General features: G+C 38.5%; 1 protein-coding gene across 1 annotated transcript in view; it reads left to right on the top strand.

Moving 5' to 3' along the window:
* ARHGAP6 (Rho GTPase activating protein 6) overlaps positions 1-18735 on the top strand; it is a 476144-nt gene that overhangs the window by 389228 nt on the left and 68181 nt on the right. The window contains exon 2 of the mRNA XM_069463487.1: positions 5260-5419. Coding sequence (XP_069319588.1) covers positions 5260-5419 — 160 coding nt within the window. The remainder of the gene's footprint in view (positions 1-5259; positions 5420-18735) is intronic.

Here is an 18735-nt window from a genome sequence, read left to right on the forward strand (position 1 = left end):
GTCTGATATATGCCTCACTGGATTAAAATCAAAGGCCACATTCCTTCTGGACACACTAGGAGAAAATTTGTTCCTTGTCTTTTCCTGCTACTAGAAGCTGCCTGCAGTTCTTGGTCCATGGCTCCTGTCTCCATATTAAAGCCAGCAGGCTGGCACTTTTAAATCTCCCTCTCTCCCCACCTCTGCTTCCATCATCTCATCTCCCTCTCTGACTCAGCCACACGTGTGCCTCACTCTTGCTAGGACCCTTATGATGACATTGGGCCCACCTGCACAATGCAGGCTAATTTCCCCATCTCAAGAACCTGAATTTAATCACATCTGCAAAGTCTCTTTTACCATGGAAAATAACATATTCACAGGTTTCTGGGATTTGGGTGTGGACATCTTTGGGGGAGATATTATTCAGTCAATCACACCTTCTAATAACTCCATGTTGTACTTCTCTTTGCCTCTGCAGAACAAAATGCAGGCTGAGGGGCATCTCTCAAGCTTGGATACTGAAGTGGCTAAGAGTATGGGATTTAGCTTCTAAGAGAGTCACGTTCGAATCAATTTTTTTTGTTGTTGAGTGAAAAAAAATAAGGGTTATGGCATCATACCATTGGTTTAATAAAAGAAAGTAGCATCATGCATCCTCCTGGGTGTCTTGTAAGCTCAAGTTTTGTTTCAAAAAGTAACATCTTCACTATTATGACTGTCATAGAAATAGCTTTGTTCTGTGGTAGATCTGCATCTTTCTTTGATGATGGAGCACTTGAATTTTCTAGACTTACTACAGAGCACACTTATTACAATCAAAGTGAATGATAGGGGTGTAGACTCAAACCTGCATCATATCAAGCCCTTGAGCTCAGTGGTTCTCAACCCTGGCTGCATGGGAGAATCAGTCAGGGAACATTAGAAAATATGAATGTTGTCTTAACTCGGACTGCCATACCAAAATAACCCCAGAGGTTCTCTCTTTTGGCTAATAATCCCAAATACACCAAAGAAATTTAAATATCTAAAAAGCTAAAAATCATGGGCTGCAATATATAATGGACTGAAAGAAACTTAAAGCATCACACTTCACTTTTTATTATGCTAAATGTAGTCATTTGTGAACAGTTTAAAAAAAAAACATATATTACTTGATTGTGTTGGACTGTTTTGATTGGGAGAACAAAATGAAGGCTCAAGAAAAAATATAAACTGGCCAGGTTCTGTTTTGCCAGACTTAGGAATGTGTTTTAATTCTATTTTTTCAAGATAAAATATTTTCACCATGTCAAAAAACTCAAACATCTTCCTTCTCCCCTTCTGCTGTTCCCCATCTTGGAGATTACTGTTACTATCTGCCCAGTTTCTCAAGCTAGAAACCTGAGAAGCATCCTAGATTACTCCTCTGTCCCCCATTGCATTTGGTTTGTCCCCAGGCATCTATGTAGTGCTGTCTCCCACGTCTGTTCAAATTGGAATCAGCATCCTACCTAGCCCAAAGTCTTTTCACTTCTCTGCATCTTTGACTTGCTCTCTCTTTCAATTCCTTAACAAATGTGTTTCCAGTCATCTTCCCCATATGCCAATCTGCTTTGGTTCCTCTCTTACTCACGGTTCCTGAATGACTAGCCCTCACCTATGGAGAAAATCTAATCTACTTTGCATTGCCAACAGAGAAGGCCCTGCAGGATCTGGCCCTGACTTCTGCTTGGCTTCACCTCCTGCTGTTTCCCTCCTTCCAGCCTTGTAATTTCCCGAACAAGCCTGTTCTCTCAAACTGATTTGCCTTGGCACCCACTGTTTTCTCTAAAGTTGCATTTCTCCTCGGCAAACCCTTACCCCTCTTACTCAACTTGCAAGTCTCTACCGAAACACTACTTTCTCTATAAAGCCTTCCTTGATCCCCCAGATAAATGGCAAAGTCTTGCCCCCCAGGCTTTGTACTCTTTGAGAACAAGGACCGTGTTGTCATCTTAAAAATCCCAAGCCTACTTCAGTGCTTTGCATGAAATAGGTGCTCATTAAATATTGTTTGAATTAATTAACCAGGAAGACATAGGAAATAAGAACAAAATGTTTCTTCAAGAAATTGGTTTATTTCAGTCATAAGCTATAGTTCACAGGTTGGCAAATTACAGCCCACCAGCCAAACCCAGCCTGCCACCTGTTTTTGTAAATAAAATTTTATTGGAATATGGCCACACTCATTTGTCTATAAATTATCTGTGCATACTGTCATGCCACAAAGGCACTATTGAGTAGTTGTGACAGAAATCACATGGCTTATGAAGCCTGAAATATTTACCATCTGGCCCTTTACAGAAAAAGGTTGTCAAGCCCCTGCTATAGATAATTAAGACCATTGATGTTCAAATTTTTAAATGCTTTTAAAGAATAGGTATGTAATTCTATTTTTTAAATTCAAACAGATTTAGGGGGTCCAAGTGTGTTTTTGTTACACTAATGAATTGCATTGTGGAGGAGTCTAGGCTTTTAATATACCTGTCATCTAAATACTGTACATTGTGCCCAACAGGTAATTTTTCACCCCACACCTCCCTTCCACTCTCCTTCTGAATCTCCAGTGTCCATTAAGTCACTCTGTAGGACCATGCACACCCATTGCTTAGCTTCCACTTATAAGTGAGAACATTTTGTATTTGGTTTTTTCTTCCTGGTTTTCTTCACTTTAAAATGATGTTCTCTAGTTCCATCCAAGTTGCTGCAAAAGACATTAATTCCTTCTTTTTGATGACTGAGTAGTACTCCATGGTATTTATATACCGCATTTCCTTTATCCACTCATCCATTGGTGGGCACTTAGGTTGGTTCACATATGGATCTTTGCAATTGTGAATTGTACTGCAATGAATATGTGAGTGCAGGCGTCTTTTTTTATAAAATGACTTCTTTTCCTTTGGGTAGATACCTAGTAGTGGGATTGCTAGATCGAATGGTAGGTCTACTTTTAGTTCTTTGAGGAATCTCCACACTGATTTCCATGGAGGTTGTACCAATTTACATACCCACGAACAGTGTATAAGCATTCCCTTTAGTCATTAGCTCCCTTCGGTACCTAAGCCTCATATCTAAAAGTTACAAAAGAAAAAGCAATTTACCGATAGTGTGCCTTGTGGTACCCTAAGCTTAGAGGGTGTGTGTGAGGTGTACACTCAAGGCCCAAGTTCCCAATTCCTAACAGTTTAAACTTGTGCTTAGTCTAGTTATACCAGAAAAAGAAAAAAAATTCCAAATAGACTGGCCCTGGGAGGATTGTCTTCAGTTCACCAAGTGTGACTGCGGCCTACTGACTTTAACTAGGTTTGCCCGCTTGCTCCTCTCCCCACATCCCTTTCTGCAGCATCTTCCCTGAACTCCTCCCGGGCTCCTCGAGGCATAAATTCATATGTGTCAAGATAAACCAAAAGCCTTCCCTTCCTTTAGCTCTCACTCAAATGCTGCCTTCTCTGTGAGGTTTTTCCCGGCCACTTTGTCCAAAACTGCAAATCTCTCTCCTCAACTTCCCCCTCCCTGCTCTTTTTTCCTCCCTAGCAGTTGTCATTATTTAACACAATACCTTATACTGACCTTGCTCATTCTGCCCCTACCAGTGTATAGTCTTTCCATTTGTTAAATGAATGAATGAAATCCCAGATAAAGAGGAGATCATATCAAAGAATTAATGTAGCACCATTCACTATTTAGAATGAACACTCTAGGCAAGAATTTGCCACAAGTGTGGAACAAAGTATCTTAATAGTTGCTGGAGCCATTTTTTCTGTCTCCCTTCTTTAAGGTAAGTGACTTCTTTAAGACAGTGAAGTCTTAACAGGATTCCATAAGTGTTCCACTCATTACAGTGAGTCCCTGGCAGCACCTGTGTGGGCCAGCACCTCTTCTCCCTCAACTCTGGAACTATTTTTTCTTGATCGTTGTGGTAACAATAGCTGTCTCTTCAAATCTGTTGCACCGTGGCTAGTATCTGTGACCCATAGGAAGTCGTCTTTAGTAAGGAGACACTGGGTTTCAGAGGACTGGGAAGTACTGTTTCTTAGGCCATCACTTCCTCACTGTCGGCATTGAGGGTGGAGCCATTCTCCCAGTGGGGTGTGCCTGAGTGCACATGAATGCACTCCTAGGATTGTGGGACTCTTTAATTTGACTCTTTGATATGGAGTATTTTAGCATCAAATATATATAAATACTGTACACATGGTACTTATTGATCATATCTCTGTACATATTGTGTTCAAAATAGCTCATGAAAGTGCTATAAATAGAAACTCAGTGATTACAATTTTAGCATAGAGTTTAAAGCACTACATTCTTAGCTTGAGTCCTGGTTCCAAATCTTATAAGCTTTATGATTTGGTGAAAATTACTTAACCTCCCCAAGCCTCAGTTTCACCATCTATATTATATTATTGCATTTATGTATACATTACTATGATATTAATATAATGTATCATAAGCATATATTATAATAATATATCATAAGTATAGGCTCTATTATATGTTATAATATATTATCATATATTATAATCATATTCTATTATTATATAATATTATATTATTAAATACTACATAAGATAGGTCAAAAATGTTAACCACCGCATAAGGTTGTTGGAAGGATTAACTAAAAAGCCCTTGACTATAGTTCACAATAATATATGATATAGTCTCAAATAGCTAGGAGGATAGTGAATGTTCCCAACACAAAGAAATGATAAATGTTTGAGATGATGGATATCCTAATTACCTCAATCTGATCGCCATACATTATATATATGGAAAATCACTATGGACCACATAAATATGTACAATTATTATTTGTCATTAAAAAAAAAAAAAGCCCTTGACAGTCACTGGCACATGATAGGCTCTCAATACACATCCACCCTGCATATCTAGTGTGCACGATGGCAATTAGCATCACATTTTTCCTGTTACTGAGATACAAAAATAAAAAGTTCCCATGTGTTCCCATAAAACGGAGGAAGTAGGACCCTTGCAGTTTCTTTCCACGTGGTTTTCTTTGGCCTATGTATGCGTCATGAGGTAAAATCACATGACCCAGCAGATACTCGAGATTCTGACTTTTTCGACTGACTGAGAAAATCCACGGTAAACTAAGAGAGGATCTGATCTGGGGAATTGAGAGCCAAGTTTGGAACACAAAGGTGAAGTTTGCTTGGCTCTATTACTGACTGAGAAAGAGGATGTTTGTGAGAGGTAGGTGACCTGTGTAACTCTTGATGTTTTTCCCTTGGCCTGCAGGGTGACTTCACCTGGAACAGCATGTCGGGCCGCAGTGTGCGGCTGAGGTCAGTCCCCATCCAGAGCCTCTCTGAGCTGGAGAGGGCTCGGCTGCAGGAAGTGGCTTTTTATCAGTTGCAGCAGGACTGTGACCTGAGCTGTCAGATCACCATTCCCAAAGGTAAGTCCCTGTCTGCCTGTCTGCCGAGGAATGCTGCAAGTCAAACATGGGCTCTGCCAGAGCTACAAGCTCTGGACTCTTCTTACACCTCACAGTCACACAGGAAGGAAACTACAGCTTCTTGGTAGTTGGCTAGCATTAGTGTCCCTTTTGAAAGACATGTTCAAGCAGGACAATTTGCATGTCAACTAATATGTTTATTTAAAGGGAGGTCAACTTGGGGCATTAAAAAGGAGAGCCACGTATATCTCGTATATCTCAACAGTCTACCTGGCTTTAGAACAACAAATTAAAAAGAACTTTCAGAAAGTTCAACTTAAAGGGTCAAAAGGAAAGCTGTGTCTATCTCAATTTGTTTACAAAATAACCATTTGAAAAGAAGCCTTAACGATCTATAAAACTTGTCATTTGACCTTATGTAAACTCAGAATCAGGGATTTTTCCTAAGTCACCTCATTTGTATCCAGATTTTCAGCTGGTCTGCTCTATGTTGCTCTGGAGCCAGTGCACAGCTGATAGGCTGATGTTTTTACAGAGATCCTGCTTCCAGTAAAGATGAGAAGCATGTACCTGAATTCATTTAATCCATAAAAGTCTGTCTCTGATTATTATACTGTCGTCTGTAACTACAGTCCCCAACCTCTGGGCCGCTGCCCAGTACCAGTCCGTGGCCTGTTAGGAATTGGGCCGTGCATCACCACCTGAGCTCCACCCCCTATCCCCGCCCCCCCATCCATAGAAAAATTGTCTTCCATGAAACTTGTCCCTGGTGCCAAAAGAGTTGAGGACTGCTAGTCTTTAATGGCACTTTATAATTTGTATTAGTGTGTAGCAGAAAGCTAATTTGAGGCAGGATGAAAAACTGTGATGTTATACAAATAGAGTAAATCTGCCATAAAAAGCAACAATGGCCAGTATGCCTGAAACTTTAAAGGAAAGCAGAAGCGGGATAAGCTTCTGGAAGCTAGAAGATCTGCAGAACTTCTCTTCTACATTGTTTTCTTTTGAGGGGAAGTTGAGGGGATGCTTCCTGAATATTTATTTATAAAAGAGCTCATATATACATATATACAATACATATATATACACACACACACACATAGAGACACGTGTGCATATATACATATACACATAAACACATAGATATATAGTTCTCAACTAGGGATAATTTTGCTCCCCATCCTCATGGGACATCTGGCAATGTGTGGCTACACTTTCAGTTGTCACAGCTTGGGGGACGAATGCTCCTGGCATCTAGTGGGTAGAGGCCAGGCGTGCTGCTACACACCCTATGGTGCATGGGACGGCCCCCTCACCAAGAAACATCAGGCTCCTGGTGTCCAAGTGCCGAAGCAGAGCAACTTTATCATACACACAGACACATACTCACCTCCTGTCACCTACAGTGCCAGTGATGCTATCTTCTTGGCTCAACTACGGCTAATGGAAAGAGCGCTGGTTCAGGGTTATCCTAAAGACGAGGATTTGAGAATTCATCTCATAACTCCCCACACACGCAAGCTTCGGCAATTCTCTGCAATAGGAGGCTCAGTTCTTTGACTAGAAACAGTAGCACAAAAACACCAACCACAGAATTTTTCTTTGGATGATAAGTCTCAGGGCCATGTCTTCTCTTTAAGCTGGAATCTGAGCCTCCGTAGAAGGTCATGACAGCATTCAGAAGGGAGAGGTAGGTGAGGCCAGGGGGCTGGTGGGACACGCACATCTCACTGACGTGTGCCTTGCTCCTCTGGCTTTCTTGTCACACTCTGCTCGCTCCCACAACCACAGCCAGTTCCTCCCAAGAGGAAATCCCCACTTCTATTATATTTTTTCACATTAATGTCACACATAGAGACCCTTAGCTCATGTAAGCAGAAAATCACTTGGGCAATTGTGAAAAATGAGTATTGTGACTGTCAGGCCATGTGGTTCCTTTCCTTAGGACAGGCCCTCACCAGGTCTTGGTTTGGCTGTAGGGTGGAGATGAGGCCTGCCCTCCCCTCTAGCGTAACTCTCATGGTGGCCCACATGGGGCCCAAGAGTCTTGTCTGCCTTTAATGAGCACAAACATTTTCATTCCTTAAAAAAAAAAAATAGACATGTTGTTGGCAAACAACAGTATTTGTAGCTAAGGGAATGATGACTATGAAAAGTTTTTGAAACCTGGATTGAATGCTTATCAGATATCAGAGAACAGATATTCCTTGTGGCTTTGTTTTTAAATCTAGTTAATTTGATATTTCTCTTTGTCCTTGCTTTTTAAAGAGTCCACTAAATAAATAACATTTACCAAACGGACAATTCTATAAAACTTGTCTGCTAGAGGCTCTGTCTCTATTGCTTATTTTTGAGACTGTGTGGTTCCCAACATATCCAGGGAAAGGTTCATGTTATCAAAATGTTTGAAGACATTGCTGAGCTACAGCTGTTGTTTTGATTTTTTTTTATCAAAATTGGAACTAATGATTTACAGAAAATGTTCTCACTTATGGAGGAGAAAAGGAATTGTGTGGCTGTGTGGGAAAAAAACAGACATTGCTCAAGGGTTCTGAAGCTATTGAGCATAATATTACAGACATTGAATATTTGCTGAGATCTTTGGGATGTGTGGCCAGTGGCGAGTGCTATGACAGTGCTTTGGTCTGAGTGTGGCCACTTGGTCCCATGCAAACCTTCAAGAGGAGGTTTAAACAGGATCAGATAAACTACATGAATAATTTTTGCGGGAAAATAAATATAGCAGCCAGGACCTAAACCTGAAGAAATGATATTAAGCCTACTAAGATAGTGGGTATAATGAAAATGGAAACATATTCAAGCTCACATTTCTATTCTTTGCCACTTTAGGATGATCATAGAGATTTATTTATGGGTACCTATTTGGAGAACCCATTCCTTCGGTGAGACTGGTGCTTTCTGGGCTCGGATAAATGATATTATAACATAGTCATCAGTTGCTGGGGGTCACCATAGGGAGGAAGAATTGAGGTTTAGTGAGGGGATTAGGAAATTACTGGAGTGATTTCTAAAGTGGACCACAGGTCTGGGATCCAGAGTACAAGCAGAGAGTTTGAGCTTCTCTCAAGCTAGAATAATAGGTGGGCATCGGTTATATGTACACAGATGCAAATCAGTTAGAAGATGGAGGGAGAGCATGTAGAATTTTACTACAGATTGCTTCTCCGCTTCCAGCAAAATAGGAAGCAATTTCATCCACTAGGAGTGAAGATAGGGGAAAGGTCCCAGAGTTTTGAGGAAAGAGGGGAGGAATGGAAGAGAAGGGAGCTAGGGGACCAACAATGTTGAAGGATTGCAGGGTAGCCCAAAAAGTCTATTTGAGGTTAGTAGCTGGGAATTTAAAATGCAAAATAAACATCCTGGCAGCTAAACACGATTAAAGTAAAACACACCATTTTGTACTTTCAATTCCCTAGCCCTGCTTAATCCAAATCTCCTCTTTAGGATTTGGATTTTCTAGTTGAATTCAAGGAAGGTAAAGAGGGACATGGCAGTTGATAGTATATCTGTGGTAGGCAAAATAATGGACCCCCAGAGGTGACCACATCCTCATCTCTGGAACCTGTGACTATGTTGCCTCATATACCAAAATGAACTTTGCAAATGTGATCAATTAAGGTCCCTAAGATAGGGGATTTTCCTGGATTGTCTGGGTGGGCCCAAGCTAATCATGTGGGTACTTAAAAATGCAGAAACTTTTCCAGCTGTAATCAGGGAGAGGTGTAATGATGGAAGTATGGTCAGAGAGATACAAAGTTACTGGCTTTGAAGATGAAGGAAGGGGCCATGAGCCAAGGAATTCAGGAGGCCTCTAGAATCTGGAAAAGTCAAAGGAACAAATTCTCCCCTAGGGCCTCCAGAAAGGAACAGAGCCCTGCTGACACCTTGATTTTAGCCCAGTGAGACTCATTTCAGACTCCTAACCTCCAGAACTGTAATATGATAAATTTGAGTTAAGTCAGTAAGTTTGTGGTCATTTATTACAGCAGCAGTAGAAAACTAATACAGTATCCAAGGGAATGATTATAATCCCAGACCATGGGGTCTAAATTGAATGAGACAGAAAGTTAGAAATAAGTATAAAAGATATAAGAATCAATAATATAAAGATGTCAATTATGTCATTAATTATCTATAAGTTGAATATGATTCTAAAAAAAAGTACCAACAGAATTTTTTTTGGTAATTTCATGAAATTAATTTAAACATCATCTGGGTGAATAATTATGTGAAGGTAGTCAGGGGAAATCCGATCAAGAAGTCTAATGGAGAGTATCCCTGTCCATTTATTAAAATATGATATAAAAGTAAAGCAATTAAAATAGTATTATACTGCTTCACAAGAGATAGGCAGATCAATGGGAGACAATAAGAGTTCAACAGTGAACTAAAATATGTATGAGAATTTATTACATGATAAATATGGTAGTTCTTGTTAGGGGATAAAGGAAGGATTATCATTATATTTAAAACAGTGAGACAAATGTTGGTAAGAAAAAAATGGATTTTGACCTTGCTCCTTACATCAAAATAAATTGATATGGGAGAAAAACTTAAAGATAAAAAATGACACTATAAATGTGCCAGAAGAAAATGTATTTGGATGTTTACATTTTTATATGGGTAAGGGCTACCCAGAAAACAAAAAGAAAGAGGACAAATTTCACTACATAAAAGCACATAGAATCGTCTGTGTGACAAATAAATAAAAATTTATAGCACATTTGACAAACTAAAGGCTAACTTCTCTACTATATAAAGCTTTGTTACAAATTATAAAAAGAAAAGCAACCTAAAATACAGATAAATTACAGGCAGCTTACAGGAAAAGAAATACAAACGGTGTATGAATATTTGAAAAGATGCTTACCATCACATTCATTAAAAAATGCAAGCTAAACACTAAGGAGATTATTTTTTTCTCTCCTATTGGCATGGCTCCAAAAATTGGATAATACACTTTATGGGAAAACAGGCACTCTCCTATACTGTTGGTAGGAGTATAAATTGTTGTAACAATGTGCAAGGCAATTTGGCAACATCTATCTGAGTTTTAAATGGCCCAACAACTCTACTAAGAATATATCTCACAGATACATATTTGTATTAGTTGGCGTAGGCTAAACACTCAGGGCTTTAACACTAAAAAGGTTTCTTTCTTACTCAAACACCATCCAATGCAGGTTGGCCATGCGGGTGGGGAGGGCAAACTTTACTCCATGCAGTTACTCAGGGACTCAGGCTCCTTGCATCTCGTGGCTCCTCCTTCCTCTATATTCACTTAGCCAGGAGATGCAGACACTGAATAACTAATAAGATTTACATAAACCTTATAAGATAGCTGATGAGCTTAATTTTTTACCGCTTCTAAACTTAAGATATTTCATAAAGAGACTTTTTTGAAGGTGCTATAGAGGACCTAGAGAAATCTTTAGTGGAAGAAATCAGGAATCAGTAGTTTTTCCTGTGAGCCTGAGATTACCCCATAGAGGAAACCATGGACTATTTCTGACTGTTCAAATGGCTACTCTTGGCATAGGCTTTTGGATCAGACTATCTATTCTATGAATAGCCAATCCGTAGTAAAAGAATCAAGAAACAAATGCAGAAAATGGTCAAGAAATGAAACAAAACCTAGTGGTGTATAGTAGCGTTTCACTTATTCAAAACACATCAAAAGAGTACATATATATATATATATATATATATCAGGTAGTGTGTTAGGACCAATTGACATTATGTTGGTAACATTTTAATACAAATGGTCAAAGACAGGGCTGAGCAACTGGCCCATGGGCCAAACCCTGCTTACCATTTGTTTTTTGTAAATAAAGTCTTATGGAAACACAACCATGCATGTTTACATATCATCTATGGAGGCTTTCACTCCACATCAGAGCTGAGTAGCTGTGACACAGCATCTCAAAGTTTAATATCTGGCCCTTTACAGGAAAAATTTGCTGATGCCTCACCTAAGTTAAAATGAAAGAAACTTATTTCTGCCACATTCAGTACATCAGGTTAGTGTAGGAAATATGGCTTAACCTCATTATACTGTAAACAAAGATTTAAAGTTGAATGGTCCCATAGGAGAGAAATGCATATTCATGTTTTCTTTAGAGCTGTTTTTCCCTCTTGCTTCATTTAATTTCTGATATCCCAAATGAGAAAAGCTTGTTTATATATTTTGAAAACAGTATCATGGAATGAGGAATAGCTGATGGTTTAAGAAAATATAGACAATATTCTCATAAAAGAGCACCCCAATGCCTCAAAATTGCTCAATTATATGGCTTCTTTATAAAGTGATCCCTAACCATTGGCCCTTAGGCAATGTAAAACCCAAGTAAACAACTCAATGAAATAAAGAAAATTATACTCTTGGTATGCCAACACTGCAGCTGTCTTCGGTTTGTGATTTAAATGCTGATTTAGATAATAAGAGTAACCTGGTGGGCAAGGAAATTGAACTTGGGTGTTTATATAACAACCTTAGACAGAAAATGTAACTGTCCTATTTTTATGTTATCCTTGCTGGCAATGCCCAGTTGAAGAGGTGATGGGCTAGGACTGTCCATCAAAGCCTTTTGTGTAAGTAAAAATGAAGTTGGAACCTGGAGTAGAATCCATACACTCCACTGTAGGTAGAAATGTCCATAGGAAGCAAACACTACCAAATAGGGATGAACAAGGAATGATGAGACCAGTGGACTTAGAGGCCCTCAACAGAGGTCTTGTGTGAACTGTAGAGCTAATTGTACCTTTCATGTGTCCACGATCACTTTTTCTGTGATCCTCTTACAGAGGATTGTGATTTCCTGTCATGTAGGGCTATGTCTTATTTGTCTTTGAATCTGGGACACCAGGTATACTGCCCAGTACACCAGTCCCCCTCAGCAAATGTTTGAGAAGTGAATGAGTGCATGCATGCATGTTCTTCCTTAAAATTAAGCTCCTTCTTTCACTCTTATCTATCTCTCTAAAGACCATCAATTACCTTTCTCTCATTTTCCCTAGTATCGCCAGTAATGATTTTGAAGCAACCTCAACACTTCCCTACTGCTTCACCCCATGCTCAGTTTCTGACTTTGATTGATAGTCTCATAGGGTTAATATGAGCTTTAAATGAAGTAAAAACCCTAATGAGCTTAAAACATCTCCTGACATCGTATATGCTCTCCATAAAAGTTATCCATCACCATCATCATCATTATCATCATCACATCACTTTGTCCTGCATTTGCCCTCAACCTTAGGTGACTCCATCATCATATCTCATCTTAATTATAGCCATAGACCCCTATCTACCTTCCTTAATTGGGAGTTTCTTCCCCATTCTTCCCACCACACCTAAAATCACTGGAGTAATCTTAACCACAGAAACTACTCTTTTGTTGGAAATAAAATAAAATAAAACTCCCAAGGCCCATTGTTGCCTACTGATCTCTCTATCAAAGCCACTTATAATACCATTGCACATAGAAGAAGAAATCCACTTTGTTTGCAGCCTGTTCTGAGGATGCACCATAGACTTAAGTTTGTCTTAGAACAGCAGGTTGCAAACATTTTGTCCACAGTCTGTAGTGAGAAATGCATTTTACATCACAGCCCAGGAAACACATGAACCAAACAGTTTATCTTTATTTATAGATACACTTTTATATTCTCTATTTTATTGTCTTCTGTCCTCTTCTGGTTGATTCCATTTCCTTTTCTTAAATATGCTTTTCATAATCCACTAAATTTTCTTGATTCATTAATAGGTAATGAGCCACAGGTCAATAACACAATTTTGGAAGATAGATGGGATGAAGAACGGGCAATCAAGAAGAAAACAACAGAAATATCAGTATGGAAAAACTTTTAGTTGTTCTTTGCTGTGGCTCTAAGGGCCTTGGTAAGGTGGATGGGGCATTCTGTTTCCATAGGGCTGTGGAAACAAACCTAAGGCTAGAACTATACCCTGAGCATCTAGTGCTTTCCCTATCTGGAGCCAAACTGTGAGAGTAACACCCAGAGGGCTACCTACACTGCTTCACTGTTCTCTCTCTCACTCATAATACCAAGCTGGACATACAGCCTGGAGGACATAGATGTGTGGGGCTTTAAGTTCTAGCTGCAATATAGGATTCAAGACCATGTCAAAAGTAGTTCATATCCTGAAGGAGTTCCTAGTCAGTAGATAGGGAAAACACAAATGCATCAATTATATTAAAAGATAGAGCAGTGGATATGATCTAAGTTACCTTTGGTGACCCTTATAGATAGAATCTGCCTCATCTACCTACTCTGGTAAAAGCCAAGAATGACGGAGACATTTTCCTGTAGGTTCTTTTGTAATTTTCTTCTTGGGTGCTCTCTCTCTAGCACTCCAGGGCTTTTACAACATAAAGTGCTCAAGTGTCTGCTGCCACTGTATGATTCCATGCTGGTGCCAAGCAGGTGCCTGATTCTTTAAGCTATGTGCTTTGTGCCTTGGTATTCACAAATGGCTTCCTTTATGTTCTTAGACAATATGGTTTTCTATCCAAGGGCTTGTCTCTACTGGTCACATTTACACATTATTTATATATCTTTGTTGGAGCAGCAACCACTATTGCACAAGGTGTTGGCATGTTGAACAAAACTTTTGTCACTGCAGTTTCTGAAATATTCTGGCACCTTTGAAAGATTTGAAGACTGCACTATTATCTCTGTTGGGATCATGACCCAAAATAAACTTGATAATTATAAGGAATGTCCCATCCTTAAAATATGAACAGCAGCTTTCATTTTTGAGGTTTTTTTCTTGGTTTACCCATGGGCAAAATAAAAGCAAATAAGTATTAATTGAAATTAAATACTGAGTATTTTTTAGCCAATCAGGCTTTTTAGATCATTTAAAATCAAGCCCTTGAGATTATTTATAAATCTGATGATTAGGAGGTATTTACAAAAGGTTTACAAATGGGAAGCTCTGAAGAGTAAAAGGTCTTCACTTAAGATAGGAGTGGGCAAACTACAGCCCATGGGCTGAATCCAGCCCATTGCCTATTTCTGTAAATAAAGTTTTATTGAAACCCAGCCATGTCCATTCCTTTCTGTATTGTCTACGGCAGCTTTAGTGCTACAATTGAGTAGTTTTAACAGAGACCTTATGGCCTACAAAGCTGAAAATATTTACTAACAAAGCCTTTACAGTAAAAGCTTGCCAACCCCTGATTTAAGAGATTAATATAAATTTCATGTAGTAATTTATAGTTTTTATCCACACAGTTGATCAATGATACAATCCTATTCATTTAAAATTCTTCATTATTTTAAATTTATTGTGTAATAATTGGATGCTTTTTAATGATTAGACCTTTGTAACTCTCAGATGTTTTAGTGCTTATATTACAGTCATGCATTGCTTAACGATGGAGATACATTCTGAGAAACAAATCATTAGGTGATTTCATCATTGTGCAAAACATCATAGAGTGTACTTACACAAACCTAGATGGTACAGCCTGCTCCACATCTATGCCATATGGGATAGCCTGTTGTTCCTAGGCTGCAACCTGTACAGCATGTGACTATATGGAATATTGTAGGCAATTGGAACACAGTGGTAAGATTTGTGTGTCTAAACCTATCTAAACATAGAAAAGGTATGGTAAAAATACTCTATAAAAAATAGTACACCTATAGACTGTACATGTGACCAAATACTTTTTCAAAGTGGGATAATAAGTTCCCTTGATGGCACTAAACAAGAAAAAAAAGTTATTGTTTTTATGAGTTGTTTAAACAACTCAGGCCACCATCCAGTCTATAGGTACATAAATTATGCATTAAATGGGTTGTCTTTAATAATAGGTCAATCTTTAATATGGGTTGATTATTGGTTTGATTATTACTATTTGGTTTGATGACTGAGAAATTAGCAATATTTATCTGTAAAGACTATACTTATTTACAGATTTACAGTTCTTGGTAATCTGATCTTCCTCCTTCTCTTACCCTTCTTATCTTAGATCCCACCCAATACACACAAATTCAAAACTTCTATGGATGTCTTTTCTTAAGGATACCTGGCATTACATGACATGTCTGGTGGAAATAAAAGTAGAAGAACACGCCCCACAACAGAGTTTTATATTACCCATTGTTAAGATGCTTTGGCTGCAAATTATGAAAACTCAACCAAAAGTGGCTTAAATAATAAATTTATTATCTTACTTTACAACAAGTTCAGAGACAGGCTGGTTCTAGGGCTCATTAATTCAATGGCTTTCCATCTTTTCTTTCTGTCATCATCCGTGAGACACCTTGTTCTTTGGCTACCCTCATTGTCACAAAATGGCTATAGCAGCCCTGGTATCACTGCTTCTACTGCAGCACCAAAAGACAGAGAAGAGCAGTGACTCTTTAGCAAGCATCTTTGAGAACAGAGAAGCCTTTTCACTGCTGCCTCTGGTAGACTTTCCTTCCTTCTTGTGCCCTAGAATTGCAACACCTGCCAGTGCCCCAAATCAATGCTGGCAATCATAAAAAAATCACCAGAATTGGCTTGAAGTAAGATTTCTTTCCTGAGGTTGAGGTGGTGACTTACCCCAGGATGTGTGACTGCTGACTGCATGGAGGGTGAGCACCTGACAAAACGGGCCAAGGAAGAATCAGGGTGGGTAGGTGGAGGGGAGCAGGCTAAAGATGGATTTGGATTAGAAACCACTGGTATACATAATAGCAATGTCATCATCTGCCATTGCAGACAACTGATAAGGAGTAAACTATTTTTGTATTTACTTTCTTTGGTGTCTAGCACAGTGCCTTATATATACCTACTGCTCAATAAATATTTGAGAAATTGAATGGGATACATTAAAATTAAATCATAGCACATTTATTTACATAATGTTTCCATATCATATAGAATCCTTTCAAATGGCTCAAAGAACAATCAAAAACAACGAATGGAAAAGGAAAGGATGAGAAGTCTAATAGTTTCCATTTAATTGAATCATCTATCTATTTAGCTACTTAATCAGAGAGAGCTGTTTCCATGGGAGCAACTGGCAGAAATTTTTAGGAGTTCCCAAGACTTAAAGTCTATAATTTAAGGATATTTGATTCCATTCTTACTTATTCATTATAAAAACAATATCTATCAAAGGAAAGTAGGTAGAATTAGCCCCTTACATAGGTCAAAAATCACACCGTATGTCAACACCATTGTCTAACTCTACCTTTTCAACTTGAACTACAAGCTTTAGCTTTAAAACAAGTAACGATAAAACTCCCATAATTTGGGGTTTAATTTTATTGAGTTAACAATCCAGGCTATTAATTTGGGATAAGCAATTTTTATCTTTTTGTTCTCCCATCTACTTGCTTTCCTTTACACTCCAGGAATGAAATGTAGCTTAAAGAAATGGTTTGCCAAAAGCCATTTTTCCTGCCCTGATATTTGGAAACGTCTTTCTCTGCAAATACAGTATCTACCTAGACTAACTTAAAAGTATTGTTTTCCATTTAAGGACTTTACAGTGAGAGATGCAAATTCAGGAGCCTGGAAGGACAGACTAGCTCCTATCTTATGAAAAGACAGCAGCAGGACCACCCCTTTGAAACATGTGCTTATAGCTTTTTTAAAAAATCATAGAACTTGACTGTGGAAAAAGTGACAGCGAGTAAAAGATCCTTCTAGGGCATAATTTGATCATGACCAGTTGTTACAGCAAGCAGTGATTACAAAGAACGCCTAGTTAAGGAAAAACTGTAGTTGAGCTTTTAAACCCATGGCATCTAAACCATGAGATCAGCTTCCCTACCTCATGTTTTGACAGAATGAGGAGACATGCTCAACAAATCAAATGTCTTAATGATTTGCTATAATAGAAAAACGCTTGCTTTGAGGTTCAAGGATCCACAAAGGTTTTTTCCCCTCTTGAAGATGATATAGAAAGATTTTAGAACTAATTACCCTGCCAGAATAACTTACACAAAACAGAAAAGATTTCTTACTGTTTAATTTAACTGGAAACATAATGACCTCCAAGAGCTGACTCTTTTTACAGCAGTGAGAGACTCACAGAATGTTCTTATTTTCTGACCACAGCTTTGATAATTTCACCACCACTTCAACATGTAAACTGTAGGGATTAGTACATTTCACAAGTACTTTGGGGAGCCTTGGCTCTAAGTAGAGGCATCTCTATTGCTTAAGAATACCATAAAACATTTCCTTCCCCAGGGAAATGTAGACACTTTGGAAACAGATTTTGGAAATCCTCACCCACAAGGTACTAGCAGGATAAAGAAACAGTGTTTAATTCATTGGGATTTATACCAAGAAAAATGACCCAATCACCCTGTTAATACCTGCCTTCTATTTCAATTAAGGTTAATAGAAGAACTGTTACGTGTAAGGTGATAAATAAATGAAAACTTTGATGATCTATGGATTTGGTTAAATAACCAACAATCTAGAGTATGAAAGATTTCTTAACAAACACACACACACACACACACACACACACTTATATGTATTGAAACCCAAAGGTGACTAAAATAGGTGGGGCCAGTTTGGGCTTGAATACATTGTTTTCCACTTTTTCTATGTATGTTGTTTTCTTCCAGAATTCTTATTTGCCCGCTCTTAAACCCTAGTTCCCACTTAAGAATCTATCAGTCTACTCCTGAATTTGCAATTTTCTCATTTTTTTCACCAATAGAATACTTACTTGATAGATGATAAAGGCTTCCTAACATTAAGAGGGTTAGGAAAATCAGGAAGAAAGTATTTCCTAAACTAAGCAGTCACCATGTGATTTATTGGGGAAAACTCCTACCAAAATTCAAAGACCCCAGAGAAGGGTAACTTTATCCTTTAATATTGAACTCAAACATGACTCTTTGCAAGGAGAATTGGGAACAGCCTTCTCTCCCCTGTCCTAGCATCTAGTAAATGTCTTCACTGAAGCATTTCTTCATTTTGCTTTAATTAGGCCTCCATATCTAACTCTAGCACTGAACTATGAATTCTTCAAAGGCAGGAATAGTGTTCATTCATCTGAGTTCAAAGCACCTAGCTCAGAGTCTCACCTACATTTTGTGTTTAATCCATGTTGGATGAATAGATGGTTGGATCAATGGGTGGGTGAATGGATGGATAGATCAACATATGGAGGATAAGCCCGCTTTCTAAGGGGAAGATGACATTTAAACAGATAACTGTTATATTGTAAATAATATTCCAAAGCCAAGAAGATTCATCATGTTCCATGGTACAACATCCCTGGACAGAGAATACTTGCTTAAGAATGGAGAAG

This window comes from Eulemur rufifrons, chromosome 30 (genome assembly GCF_041146395.1).
Source record: "Eulemur rufifrons isolate Redbay chromosome 30, OSU_ERuf_1, whole genome shotgun sequence".
Classification (NCBI taxonomy): Eukaryota; Metazoa; Chordata; class Mammalia; order Primates; family Lemuridae; genus Eulemur; species Eulemur rufifrons.